The sequence below is a fragment of the Artemia franciscana genome, chromosome 4, assembly GCF_032884065.1.
Source record: "Artemia franciscana chromosome 4, ASM3288406v1, whole genome shotgun sequence".
Lineage (NCBI taxonomy): Eukaryota > Metazoa > Arthropoda > Branchiopoda > Anostraca > Artemiidae > Artemia > Artemia franciscana.
The window spans coordinates 52,476,852-52,491,186 of NC_088866.1; the positions used below are offsets into that span (position 1 = coordinate 52,476,852).

The 14,335-nt window shown below is 34.8% G+C and overlaps 1 protein-coding gene across 6 annotated transcripts in view; it reads left to right on the forward strand.

The window, feature by feature from the left end:
* LOC136026571 (protein halfway-like) overlaps positions 1 to 13,039 on the forward strand; it is a 120,826-nt gene extending 107,787 nt beyond the window's left edge. For all 6 annotated transcript variants that reach the window (XM_065703270.1, XM_065703271.1, XM_065703272.1 and 3 more), the window contains 2 exons: positions 3,880 to 3,951; positions 12,648 to 13,039. In XM_065703270.1, coding sequence (XP_065559342.1) covers positions 3,880 to 3,951; positions 12,648 to 12,842 — 267 coding nt within the window. In that variant the 3' untranslated portion in view covers positions 12,843 to 13,039. The remainder of the gene's footprint in view (positions 1 to 3,879; positions 3,952 to 12,647) is intronic.
* Positions 13,040 to 14,335: the final 1,296 nt, after the last annotated feature.

Here is a 14,335-nt window from a genome sequence, read left to right on the forward strand (position 1 = left end):
AGTAAAAATTGTTTTCTGGCCTCACACTGTCCAAATTTCCCCTCCCTAATGTGCAAATATGTAGCCCAGGTTATATTTTTCCATCTATTTTTTCACTTCTCTTGGTCTTGTCTCACTCTAAGCTGAAAGAAACTAACGAAAAAATGATTCTATAATGTAAACCGCCAAAACCGCAATAAAAACTGCAGGTTATATTTTTCCATCTATTCTTTCACTTCTCTTTGTATTGTCTCATGCTAAGCTGAAAGAAACTAACGAAGAAAAAATGGTTCTGTACTGCGTCAATGAATGAACAACTTGACCGGTAGGGTCCATATCATACAAGTACCCTTTTTTTGATCTCAGACGGATAAATAGCAAGAAAAGAAGGAGAAAATTATCTGTTAGTAATTGATAAGACAATGCTGGAAGACTCAGTAAAATGGAAGCAAGGAATCTGTTAAGATTATTGGGAGTAACGTTAGGGGACTCAGATAGACTGAGGTTATGCTGATCTGTCCTCCTGCCACACATCTTTTTAACCCAATTTTTGTATCCAATTATTGTTTTTATAGTTTGATTTTATTTAGGGTTTATCAGTAGTCTTTTAAAACTTTTTTTTTCTGGGAAACAAATTATATGTTTATCAATAAGCTTTATGTGGAAAGTAGCAATTTTTAATCAAGATTTTGTAAAATTGTATATATCGGATGATTCTTCAGCATTCAGCCACATGCCTAAAGAAAGAAGGACAAAATGCTGAAGAGGGCTGTACGAGTCATAAGTTGTTGAAAAGTAATGCTTGAGATTTTAAGAGGGGAATAAAAGAAGGCGAAGATGATATCTCCCACCCAATGGGGGCAAAGCTGAGGGAAACCGTAAAATTATTCACATTAGTTAGAATGACATGAAGATAGGTTTTCTCCCTAGTAGTGGTATTTTAACAATTTGTTTTACTTTAAGAGGAGCATCAATAATTTTGGTTTGGCGAGTAATAGAAAACAGCTACGGTAAAGTGACGGAGGAGTACTTATGGCCAGAGGATTTTATCATATTCGAATAGACTAGGGACTGGAATAATCCTGAAGGAGGACATTTTTTCCCGAATGGGTGATTTAAAGAACTGAGTTGAATAATTTGATAGACGACCTGGGACCCGGGTCATGCGACTGCGCTCCTGTAACGGCTATGACATCAATCTGATTTGATTTTGATAGAGTATCGAGTTCGGTGAGCTAATTATAATTAAGACTTTGAATATTAGTATTAAATATTTAGGAAATTTTAAACGATTTGGAAAACGCGACAGTCGATGTGTTTGGGTAATCTCCGGGTAGAAGGTTAACTTAAGGTTATGGAACCTCGGAGAAGCAAAGCAAGGGATCATATTATTTTAGCAGTAATAAAGGTGAGGAAGGGGGCAAGGATATAGACGAAGTACAATCAGGAAGTTGAAACTCGTTTCCAGTTAACTGTAAGGAAAATCAATCAGTATTTTTACAGGACAATTTTCATATGCCAAAAGTCTCAAATCTGAGTCACGATGATAGGGTGTTGAGGATAAAATGGATGCGATGGGAGTAGGGTTTCACGGAAATACCGATCGGGCATTGTTCTTTCTTTGCTTGATTGCTGCTATCGCTGCAACCATGATGATTGGAAATTACTAATTAATATATTATATGCCAGGGGCTATGTTTCCTTTTTGAGTTTGCATCTAGCTATAGGAGATTCAGGATAAGAAGAACTTATAGCATAGTAAAACACTGCCTGTTAAAGGTATTGCCACTTTAATTTACTTCTTTTTTCCCTGTCTATTTATTGCTACTCATACGTAGTGCTGAAAACCGATGGGAGTCTAATTTCTATAAACTGGTATGACTAATCAAATGGCGGTATTGAAATTTCCGTTCTATTTTAAAAAGTAATACGAAAAGTTCTATTGAGCTCTATATTTAACCTTCAGGAGTAGGAGGGGGTGAGTTAAGCCATGCATCCTTAGGAATTGAATTAGTAAGTATTTGTAATTTTTTTTTGTTTTTAGTAGTTCTAAAAATTTTAGTTATGAGTTTTTGCTGACAAATAATAAGGATCAGTATGCCACTTTAAGGGTCCGTTTAAAAGCTTCAAAATAAAATTTGCGAAGGAAGTAAAAGGACATAAAAAGATGCTTTTGTTGGTATGTTTACTTTCTACCCAGGAAGGTAATGAGAAAAATATCCGTATTTACCAATAATGATGATTAGAAGCTTATACCTGGTAAAAATTATTTTGAAACTCCCTGTTTTATTAAGTTGACATACTTGTAAACGAACACGTGTGATTGACTTATTCCTTGCCTAACGTGTGATTTACAACTGAATTGCATTCAATCAACCCATTTTAAAAAAAATAATTTGATTCCAAGAATAATTGTTGACCCACCATTTTGGAAGCCTACTTCGATTGGTCTTTCTGACGGTATTCCTGTTTTAAACTTACAATTGACCAGTTATGCTAAACTGTAAATAATTTCTGAGACCACACTGGCTAATCATGACAAAAATCATGACAAGTTACCCTTTCATCGTTACTAAGAAAGGGTCATCATATTTCAGTTTTGTTTTTAGGTTGTTTTTTTTTATTAGCTTATTCTGAACTGAGAACGACCAAGCGGAGGTCTTGAGCGACATATTTTCGTAATTTCTGGTTTTTTTATTGGCTGTTTATTGTCTTCGTTTTTCTTCTCTTTGAGATTTTATGTTTTTATTAAAACGTAAGTTATATTATCCAAAACCAGATATATTCTACCAAAGGCTACCTTTCTGGAGAAGGTACACAGGAAGGGTGTGCGAAAGCACAGGATGGCTGGCCCCCAAACCCCCATTGCACTTCCTGGCTGAAGACCTAAGAAATAGAGATCAGCACCGCCGGTAATGACTGTAAAGTCTGATGCTGCTTTCTTTACCTTAAAGGCAACGAAGCAACAAAGTGAGCAAATAAAGAAATAGGATAACATAAGCGAACAAGTACAACCAGCTGTCATCATCAGCACATTTAGTGTCTTCTTAGAAAATTGAGATAAGATTTCGAACAGGGATTTTATCCCAAGGGGTCTGGTCGTAAGAACAGATGGTCATGAACGGTTGAAAAGGGCCTATTTGAAAGCAGATTCGTGATCTAACTTGCTTTTAAAAGCAACAAACTCTAAATGGCAACCTACCAGCGTTACAACATCAAATGTAAGAGGCTGCTGATGTAATTTGCTGATGTTCCGGCAGGCTTTGCTCCTAAGCAGATCAGCTCCACAAAGCAGATGCAGTTCTACATCTGCGGGGTAAATTTTGTCCCTGAATTGAAGACGGTTCTGTAGGTTTGACACAAATTGAATGCCCATTTGAGTTTGATCGAAATCAAATGAATACAAATTGTCTGTAATAAATACAATTTGTCTGAATTGGTAGACACCGAGTAAGTCCAGAGAGCCTCTGAATTCTTGTCTAAATGACAGGAACAGTGAATATAATAAAGAAAAGCTAAGAGTTTTTTATACAATTCTCTCATCTCTAAGTATTTTTAAGTCAGTGTTTACGTTTTTGCTCTCATTGCAAAGTTACAGACGGTACTAATCAGTGGTGTCAGTCCAAAAAAATTTTGCCTAGGGGGTGAGGGGGGAGGGGTGAAATATATTTTTCAATATCTGGGAAGGACAAATTTTTTGTTATTTTTTATAATGAAAACACAAAAAAAGGCATTCTCACTGAAAATGTCCTCAAAAATAGGAATTTCTAAAAATCTAAAGGGAAAGGCAAAAATTCTGGGGGCACATGCCCTCTATTCGATAATTGAGCCCACTGGTTCCAGTAGCATCCAAAGAGAATGTCAAAATGTGATTAAAAGATGATGCTTTTCTTATTTTAGCCTTGGCTGTGGAATAATTCTCACTCAATAAAGGATCATAGAGGGATATATTGTCTAAACAATACAAAACACGTAAGTCTTTTTTTCCTCTTCTTCTTCTTCTTCATTTATGTGGTAATTTTCAAACCGCTCATTTTTCTTTTTTCTTTGTTTTTATCGTAATATATGGTTCATTTTTCATTCTTCACTGTCATTTTCACTTGATTTGGGAAAACTGGCTCCAACTCCCCCTCCTCCTCCCAGGATCTTGAAGAACTCACGTTCCTGCTCCTAAGTCCTTATATCATAGGGATGTGGAAGAAAATAAAATGTGGTAAAAAATACGATTGTGAATGCACTACCAGATGTATTAAAATGTGGGGTAATCTCAATGTTGTCATTGTCACTATCATTATCATTATATAGCTGCAAGCCTTTTGGCATTAACTCTTTGAGCCGCTTCCTCGGCTGTTTCTTCTGCCAATGTAGGATTTATACTAAAATTTCTCTTTGAATTAACTCTTTGAGCAGCTTCCTCGCAAGATTCTTCTGCCATTGTAGGATTTATACTAAAATTTCTCTATGAATCGCCCCCCTAAATACTTATAATGACGTCATATACAAAGCCTTATAGACTTATAATGACGTCATATGCGTACAAACACACAAACGTACAACTTATTTATATATATATACTAGCTGTTGGGGTGGCGCGAAGCGCCACCCCAACACCTAGTTGGTGGGGGTGCTTCGCGCCCCCCAAGCCCCCCCGCGCGCGTAAGTCGTTACGCGCCATATTAGTTACGCACCGTTGTAGTTGTGTCCCTGTGTCCCACCTGTGAATATAGATATATATATATATACATATATATATATATATATTTTTAACTACGTAAAACTTGCGAATATACAACATTCTTGGCTGTCCCATTGTCTGTGTATATAAATAGATTGTCAGGTTTACCGACTCTTGAACATGCAACATATAATTGTCCATGGGAAAAACAATCTGTATTCAGATCTATACCTCATTATTCTAATGATTACCCTTGAGCTTTGTTGATGGTGATTGCTAATCGAACATTCCCTGTGTCCCCGTCGTCATTTATATATCCCCCTGTGCCCCCCGGTGTCCCCGTTGTTGTTGTTTCCCCGTGTCCCGGTGTCCCAGTCTGTAATTTCTCTTTGAGTGTCTCGGTCGTCATTTATATTCCCTGTGTCCCGGTGTCCCGGTCGTCATTTGTGTTCCGGTGTCCCGGTTGTCATTTGTGTCCCGGTTGTTGTTGTTTCCCTGTGTCCCGGTCGTCATTTGTGTCCCGGTGTCCCAGTCTGTAATTTCTCTTTGAGTGTCGCGGTCGTCATTTATATTCCCTGTGCCCCGGTCGTCATTTGTTTCCCGGTGCGTTGTTGATGGTGATTGCTAATCGAACATTCCTTGTGTCCCGGTCGCTTTCTCTTTGAGTGTCCCGGTCCTCATTTATATTCCCTATGTCTCGGTGTCCCGGTCGTCATTTGTGTCCCGGTGTCCCGGTCTATAATTTGGTCAGTCGACAAATATGACGTCAGTCGACACACAAACATAACGTCACTCGACACACAGACAACTTATTTTTATATATATAGATATATATATATATCATGAAAAGAGAAATCACCAATGCAACAGCACAAACACAAAAAAAAGGAGAGACAGAAGGAGAAAAGGAAGACTGTTTTCCTAAATTAGTGATTAATATAGACTAGCACTTGAATGAGGCCTTAACCCTACTCATCCATACAATCACATAGGTCAAACAGCATAGCCATAGACAATCAACCATAAAGAATAATCCATGGACAGGCATACATATATATATATATATATATATATATATATATATATATATATATATATATATATATATATATATATATATATATATATATATATATATATGTCTATATTATTTTTTCTATTGTTTGGTAAGTGACGACTTATACTTATTGACGACATGACTGCCTGTACATGGATTATTCTTTATGGTTGATTGTGTATGGCTATGCTGTTTGACCTATGTGGTTGTATGGATGAGTAGGGTTAAGGCCTCATTCAAGTGCTGGTCTATATTAATCACTAATTTAGGAAAACAGTCTTCCCTTTTTTCCTTCTCTCTCTTCTTTTTTTTTTTTTTTTTTTTTTTTTTGTGTGTGTGTGTGTTTGTGCTGTTGCATTGGTGATTTCTCTTTTCATGATATATAATCTGAATACAATTGTCCAACGGGTCTGTTGTGCAAATGTTAAAAAGATGCCAAGTTCCCATCGTCCCTTGAAGCTATTATTGTTAGTAACGATTTATATTTCAAGAGAGTGTTTTTCTTCTTATTCAAAGATCGATTTAACTATTCTTCACTGTGTTACAAGGTTGGGGCATTTCGCTTCAATTGGGTATACATTTTGAAAAAGTATTGAGTATCTTCCGCTAAGTGATCCAGAGCCCAAGTTTTCCCACACTCGAGCCAAGGAACCAATTTAAATAAAAGACGTTATAGTCAGCGTAATTTTAATAGAACATTCCAGTGTTTGAACTTTTCTAGGCTATTCCCTTCAATTGGGCTATAAAATTTTCACCTTCGAGGGACAAGTGACTAAGTGTCTTGGACTATGGTTACTTCCTTCTAATTTTTGGGTACCCTACTCCGTATCTTCATCGCCATTCCTTGAAAATAAAAGTACGTTGACTGTTTACCTTCCCCAATAAAGGTAATACACAATAGGGTATTACCTTCCCACAATACCCTAACAAATTTTTTATGAGCATACACTTCCGGCTTCTAAATGCCAGACGCAAGAAATTTATCCTTGTTACAAACTCCGATTGAAAAGTTATCGAAAAATATAATAAAATTTTTCACTCTGAATATTATTAATTTAAAAGAAACTTAATTTTAAAGAAGTTTTTTGAGGAAATTAAAGAGCAAAATTGAAACTTAAAACGAACAAAAATTATTGCTTTACAGTCTATCAAACACATATCAATAAAACTACTACAAATAAACCAAATGATCATATTTGTCAATGTCTGTAGGATTATAGAAAACTAACGCTTTGCTGAAAACACAGAAACCAAGTATTAAAAACAAGAATGTTGATTCATTAGTTAAAAGTAACACCAAAAAACTTATCTATAAAGTCTTTCACAGTCTTACACCAATTTTGATATCAGTAACTTTCAGTATACAATTAAAATTATCTTAAAAACACAAGCATAAAAATAAATACTTTTTAAATAACCGCAAAGTCACTGAACAGCATACACAAATATTGGATTGATTTATTGGGTAACAATTTGGTCTCACCAGCTATAATACCATATTCCTACAGACATTGGGAAATATGATCATTTGGTTTATTTTTACTAGCTATATTAATATATGTTAGACTGTAAAGCATTAATTTTTGTTCGTTTTAAGTTTCAACTTCGTTTTTTACTTCCCACAACGAAATTCGTTTTTGAAAATTAATCTTTGCCTGTTTTTAATTTAATTTAATCGAGAAGCAACACTGTAATGATCTTTTTAAAAAAAATCGAGGGGGGGGGCAGCACCCTCATATACGGAATAATTTCTATTCGTTTTAAGTTTTAATGTCCCTCCTTACTTGAAAAAAGAAATATTGTTCAATATCTGATCGTCTTTCAAATAATGCTGAAGAATCAATGCTACAAAAAATGGTGTACACAATTTTTGAAGGTGGGCAACCTAGACAGTTAGAAAAAAGTAACTGTTTTTCTAAAGAAGATTTTTAAGGTTCTTAAAACCTAAGCAAAATTTTGGTATGTCTAACTTATTTAATTAGACATCTGCCACTTCCCCCTTAATAGACACCGAAAACCATTAGACATATAAGTGTGAAATGGCAACAAACAAGAAAAAGTTGGAAAGTAACATGACAACCAGAAAAATATCACAGAAAAAAGGGCTAATAGGTTCGTAGTGCTATGATTTCTCTATATACATTACAAATAGTTCTATTCTGTCTATTAAATAATACAAAAAGAAAATAATATGAATAAATAATTATAACAACAAGTAATCCTCTTTTGAAGATACAAGTTTGAGTGGTTCAAGAACCATATATCTACATTTCTCCAACCCCTAAGTGGCAAGGGGCTGAGGTCTGGGGTGTAATTTGTACCAAAAATAGTGTGTGGAACATTTCACAATTCACAAAAAAATAACAAAAATAGTGAATTAGCTGAAAAATAATCATACATAAGGCAGAAAATTATTAATGAAATAAAGATGTATGATTAAGGAACTGAACCCTTGCCATTCTGATTCAAAGTCTAACGCACTAGCAACCGAACTAGGGCGGCTGATGATCAAATTCAATCATTTGTTCTTGCAGGACCAAGTTGTGTAACTTACAACCCTTTTTCCAAAGACTGATTAGCTATGTCATCACCAAAAGCATAGCTATTGGACTTTATTGAGCAAACACATTTGGAATTGGCTATTATAAAACATTAATTTAATAAAAAGCTTCTATTATAAAGAGTGAGAGCATTATACTATATTTGGCAAAGCTCAACTTTGGTGAACAGCAGAGGGGAGCGGGTACGTCAAGGAATGGTCATTTGGAATTTTGAGATTAAGTTATTTGTTCTTCTATAAATTCTTCCTCTTAAGAACAATTGATATTTTAAAAATCATTTTGCGAGCCCCGGTGTCGGCTGACCGTGTTGAAGTTCATAGGGATTTCTTCCAACGAATTAAAGAGATTTACTCAGGGGAATAGGAGGGGGAGCATACGGGAGGGGTTCTTGTAAATCTCTAGTTAAGAGTTGTGGACCATAACTACTACAATGGTACCGTTTTATGCCTCCAAGCTTTTCCACTTAAGAAGTGGCACCAAAACTGCCGTTTTAGTGCTATTTGGCAATTCCGGACGGTAGAACTGATAAAATGCATGTAGGTATGAGGAATAGCTTCCAAATAGTCCATTAAACATGTCTCTAAGATGTTCTAAATGTTCACTAGCCTCTGCTTTTCCACTTGAGACTTGGCACCAATAGTGCTTTTTTAGTGTCATTTGGCACATGCAGATGGTGGATTTTATACGGGAAACGTACATATGAGCAATATCTTTTGCATGAGCTATAAAAGATCTATCTACGATTTTTTGGTAGCCTGCTAGCCCCACCCCATTAGAAATATTACAAAAAGTTCTATTTGAGTGCCATATGACACTTGTAGATGGCGCAATTTATAAAAAAAAATCTAGATATGAGAATTAACTTTTGAATGAGCCATTAAGCATCTTTCTATGATGTTTTGATAGCCCGCTAGGCTCGCTGAAAAAGAAAAAAAAGAAACGGGAGACAGATCAGTAATAGATGCAAAAAAGTGATTTTCCTATTTGTTCGAGGAGTAATTTCCCTTTTTTAAGGCTTTTGACCATGCTCATTCCAATGGTAAACTTTTCATTTTGATCTGACGCCATTTTGAGGGGTTTCAGACTTTTTTTAAATCACCACAAATTTCTTTTCAATTTCTTTTGTCACAATGCATACGTGATATTAGCCTCAGTAGTGATTTCACCATTTTTGGTGTCTACAATGCAGGCAAAATTGCACAAGAAACAAATGATTGACAAGCAAAATCATATGATTGACGTCATGATATGAGTACATCTGAAAAGAATAAATTTTATCATTCTTCCTCCTCTCCAAGAGTGAACGCATCTTTTTTATATCTATGACGCATGTGACATTACAAAAGTAACATAGATAAGCATAAATCCCCAAATTTAATTAGTCTATTTACAAAAGGTGTTTGTATTCGAACGGGAATTGAAACTTCAATTGTTTCTTTAAGTGACAAAAAGAATGCAGGGCAATCACCCTTCTTTTTTCCAAGATTGTACAATCGAAATTTTGAAATAACCGTTTTGTTTAGCATAATCGAAAGGTCTAGTAGCCATGTCTTTGGGGATTACAATTTGCCATTTTGCTTTTATTTAGTATTTGCTTTCGGTGAAGCACTAATCGACCGCATACACAGAGGTTTTTTTTATTTTTGTTCGTTCACAGAGCTCTATGTTCCTTTTGACCTATACTTATGAGTAGGTTATCTGATATGCCGATTGTATTTCTCCCTCGTTTTAACCATAACAGCACTATAATAGGGCATAGTAGGGTTATAATGGCGTGCCCTAGTTTTGGGCTAGTTTAGGCTATTTTTGGGTCAGTGGGCTATACGTTCTGCTGAAAACCTGGCGACCGTGATTCTTCATGATAATGGTTGGTTTTCAACCATTAAAACTAAAATTAGAATTTTAAAAAGTCCCAGCATCCTTACTTTAGCCAAGTTCAATGGACTCAATCTCTGGGTCTTAGTTGAACTCCACTGAAGTAAGGATGCTGGGACTGTTTTCAAATTCTAATTTTAGTTTTAATGGTTGTATGTTATTGTAAGTCTCTTTTTTCTTATGTGTTTATGTTTTGCTGATGACGGGCCTTGGACACGGGTAGAAATATTTATTTAAATATAGAATTCCACTGTCTTGCGAAAAGAATGTCCTATTGTTCTTCTTTTTGTTGATTTTTTTGATATTGGAGAACCCTCTGCACTACCATGCCAACGAGACAAAAACTGTAAATGTCTCATGGATTGAAACAACTAGAAAATGTTTTAATGTTCCTGCAAGTGGACCCCTTGAAATCTGAGATGCTTGGATGAGTAAATTCGAAGAAAAAAATAGAAGAAGTTAATGCTGTCACGATCCAAGGACAAAGGTCTATGATCAAATCTTCATATTGAGACCCACCAATCAAATTCATGAATTTATTTTCCGTTCTTCAACTCATACATATTTTCGGGGCATCTTTCTTGGAAAACCCACAATCATTGTATCAAGTCTTCCAGCGCACAAAAAGCAAGGAATAATTCTTCATTGGAAAATAATTCTGTCTTTCTTGATTATTTCTATAAGTCATGATTAAGACCAACTATTGAATATAGCTTTCCTTTCTATGCTAAGACTCCCAAAACTGACCTAGGCTTACTCCACAAGACCAAGAATATTGTTACTAGGAAACGCTGTGTCACAGTCAGGGACTAGCAGCAACTTTCAAGGACAAGATGTGTCACAACTGGCCGTTTTCTACAATGACGTCTCTTACTTAGGATCTTTCACAGGTTATGCCTCCATTCATAAATAAAAGCCAAAACTCACTTGGTTTTAAACCACAAGACCCTGAGTGGGGCTATTGCAACAGACTGTATCACCAAGACTTTTTTCTATTACACCCCCCCCCCCCTCTCCTGCTTGACCAGGAACTTAAGAAGAAACTTAAAATGAACTAATATGAAAATGAATAATAAAGCCAATTTTGATCTATCAAAATTAAAACAAATAATGGCGGTGTTTCAACCCTTCCAACACTAATTGCTTACTTGTCAATTGTGCTTTACAAAAAGCAAAATTTAGTCTTTTTTGCTTAGTAATGAAATCAAGTAAATTTAAATGTCTTTTAAACTGCCTGTAATTATTTTTTCATACTTTTTATAATTTTTTAACAATCTATTAGCCAAATTAGTTTAGTATGCAGTTTTGTTTAACATTTATATTTATTTGTATATATTTAAATTTTTACGTTTATTTGGTTCCTTGGTTCAGTTTGTAGAATGTAAAGCTTGTTTTTGCCTAATTTGAATCGCTTAACGTGTTTTTAAATCTTTAGTTTCAATCTAAATCTAATGTTTTAAGGTTTAATTTGATCTTTTGAGTTGGAAATCCTGGTAGAATCGGCTAAAAGCTAGCTTAGAACAAACGCACTTTTCACCGTCTACTTGCCAAATATGTAACATTTTATAGAGGTTGAAAGTATATGACTTTGACCGTTTCAAATTAGAGCTTTAAAATACCCTCTCCTCAATAGATTTTAAATATCTTAAATATTTATTGATGGAAACAGATTAGACCCTCATGCAGAAGGCTTATCACATAATTTCATTTGAAGGAATGGTTCCATATCCGAAAAGGAAACTCCTTATCTTCGAACTGCAGGGAGAAATATTATCTAACCCCCTGAAGGTATGCCGAAACCTGTTTTTGGGTCGTCCTGTTATTAAAATTTATAAGGTGCAGAAATAATTAAGCCTCCTCCCTCCCTTCAATGCATTGGGAATCGCTTATACATATGTATGGCTTATAAATATGTAAAAATGGGTTGGGCCTTCAGTGGGGAACCAAAACGCGCAGTTCTTTGGTGAGGTGTATTTTTAAAACCCAAAAGGAAATCCTATCCCTGCCAACCCCCTCCCACTCATTTGGACAGGCTTTTAAATATATTTCCAATCGCTTGCAACTTCTTAGGAACAATCGTTTCTTCTTTAAAAATTATATGAAATATTTAAGATCATATTTCTATATTTAGAAAATAGGGAAAACCGGGGAATAAAAATTATAATTTAATAAATCAATTGATTGACATTATAATTTTTGAAAAAAAAAATTAAATTGAAAGCCGTTTTTGAAAAGCATTTTTGGATGCCTCCTTTATTACTTAGTCAAGATCTCATTTATTTATTTTTTCCCCATTGTTTTTTCTTATGTTTACTTATTGCATAAATGTAGTTTTCATCTTATTTTTCTCTTTTCTCATTTTTTTCATTTTATTTTTGCTTTTTCTCATTTTTTTTTCTTGCAGAAATGTAGTTTTTACTTCATTTTTCTTACATCTCATTTCATTTTTTTTTCATTATTTTTTTTTTTGTTTTCTTCTTATTTTTCTTCTTTTTTTCAGGTGAAGATGCTTTTCCTCTACGAAGAATCAATATGCAAAAAGGAGCAGAATGGGATAAGTCAATTTCCATGGGATGGTTTTATTATCTTTCTAAGCCTTTTAATAGCATTATGTCTTTCAATATTTTTTTATGATTTTTGGGTTTACAAGAAAACCTCACAATTACCATGGATTGTTCTGAAGTTATCTAAATGAGTGTGCTGCCGAAGTGCGGTGATGAAGTTGTGCTAGAGAGCACTTCCGAAGTTGTTTTGATGAATATAATGCTGGAATTGTTCTGGGGTGCAGTGTTAAAGTTGCTTTAATTATTAGTGTATTTCATTTGATTTTCTTTTGACAGATCTCTAATATTTATTTTTATACTTATTCATGATTATATTCCAAACAAATAATCTCTTTAAGGAAACATTTTCCAGAATATCAAAAGCATAGATAAGACTACTACTACTAGAAACAACTCGCTGCAAAACCAAGCCGCCAGAGGACAACGCAGAAGCACACGCTCCTTCCTCCATCCCAATCTATGCAAAACTCCCAAGAAGTGGAGTCCACACCTTCCCAAGAAGTTCGGTTTCCCTTAAATATTTCCTTACCACATCCTCCCATGCCATTTGGGGGCGGCCAGCTTTTCGTTTGGCCTAGATAGTTGGATGACAAAGACAATCTTTGGCAATTTGTCATCGTTCATCTCCAGAGCGAGATAGTATGAATTATATGAAGACCTGAAAAGACTTGAGATGCAGGCTATTGCTTGAGATAAAATCAGAAAGATGAGAATTAGGAAGTAGAACAATTTAGGCTTAAAAAAACGACTTAAGTAGAAAATACTCATTTATTTTTTTAACTACAATTTTGTGTCCCTTTTCATAAATAATACCTTGATTTATGAGGTGCCAAAATTTTTTATTATTGCTATAAAATCCTACTCAAGAAAATAAAAAATAAATAAAAACTGCCAGTGGGGGTTGTGACCTCTCTTACGCCGGGGAAAAATTTTGATTAAACCCCCTCCTCCCATGCCTCTCAAAAATTTTCAACCAGATTTTAATAACATTTATATTTATTAACAAAGTTTTTATTGCAAAATATCAATGGAATTTGAATGCAAAATATTACAAATTATATTAAAATTAATTAAATTTGGTCTTCTTGCTTGTATATTCAAGGAATGGTGATGAAGATATGGGAAATAGGAAAATATCGGATTGAGTTTGCTTATACTTACTGCAATTGAGCCCTCTGCCCTAAAAAAAAAATGAATGAGCCCTCTGCCTAAAACAAAATAGAAAACTTCAAAATGACTATAAATGTTTGATTACTTATTTGAAATTTTGCGCCCTAATGCCTCTGACCCCGGGCAAGTAACCCATCTGTCTCCCCTCTATCACCGCCCCTGATCGTGCCTTCACCCTCCGTAAAGAAATAAATATAATATTTATGTATGTTTTATAATGATTTTGGGTGAAAATTTGAGCAAGTGTCATCACGTGGACTCATGAGTATAAAGAGCTCATACGAGTAACATTTCCTGTCTAGACTCAACAGCTTTTTAGTCTTGAGCCTGCCATTTTTGAGCTCCCATTTGTTTATATAAAAATCATTTTTTCAAAAATAGATAAAGCAAATATTCATATAAAAAAAACCTAGGAAATAAAGGCAAATACCCATAGACCCAGCAAAAATAAAGG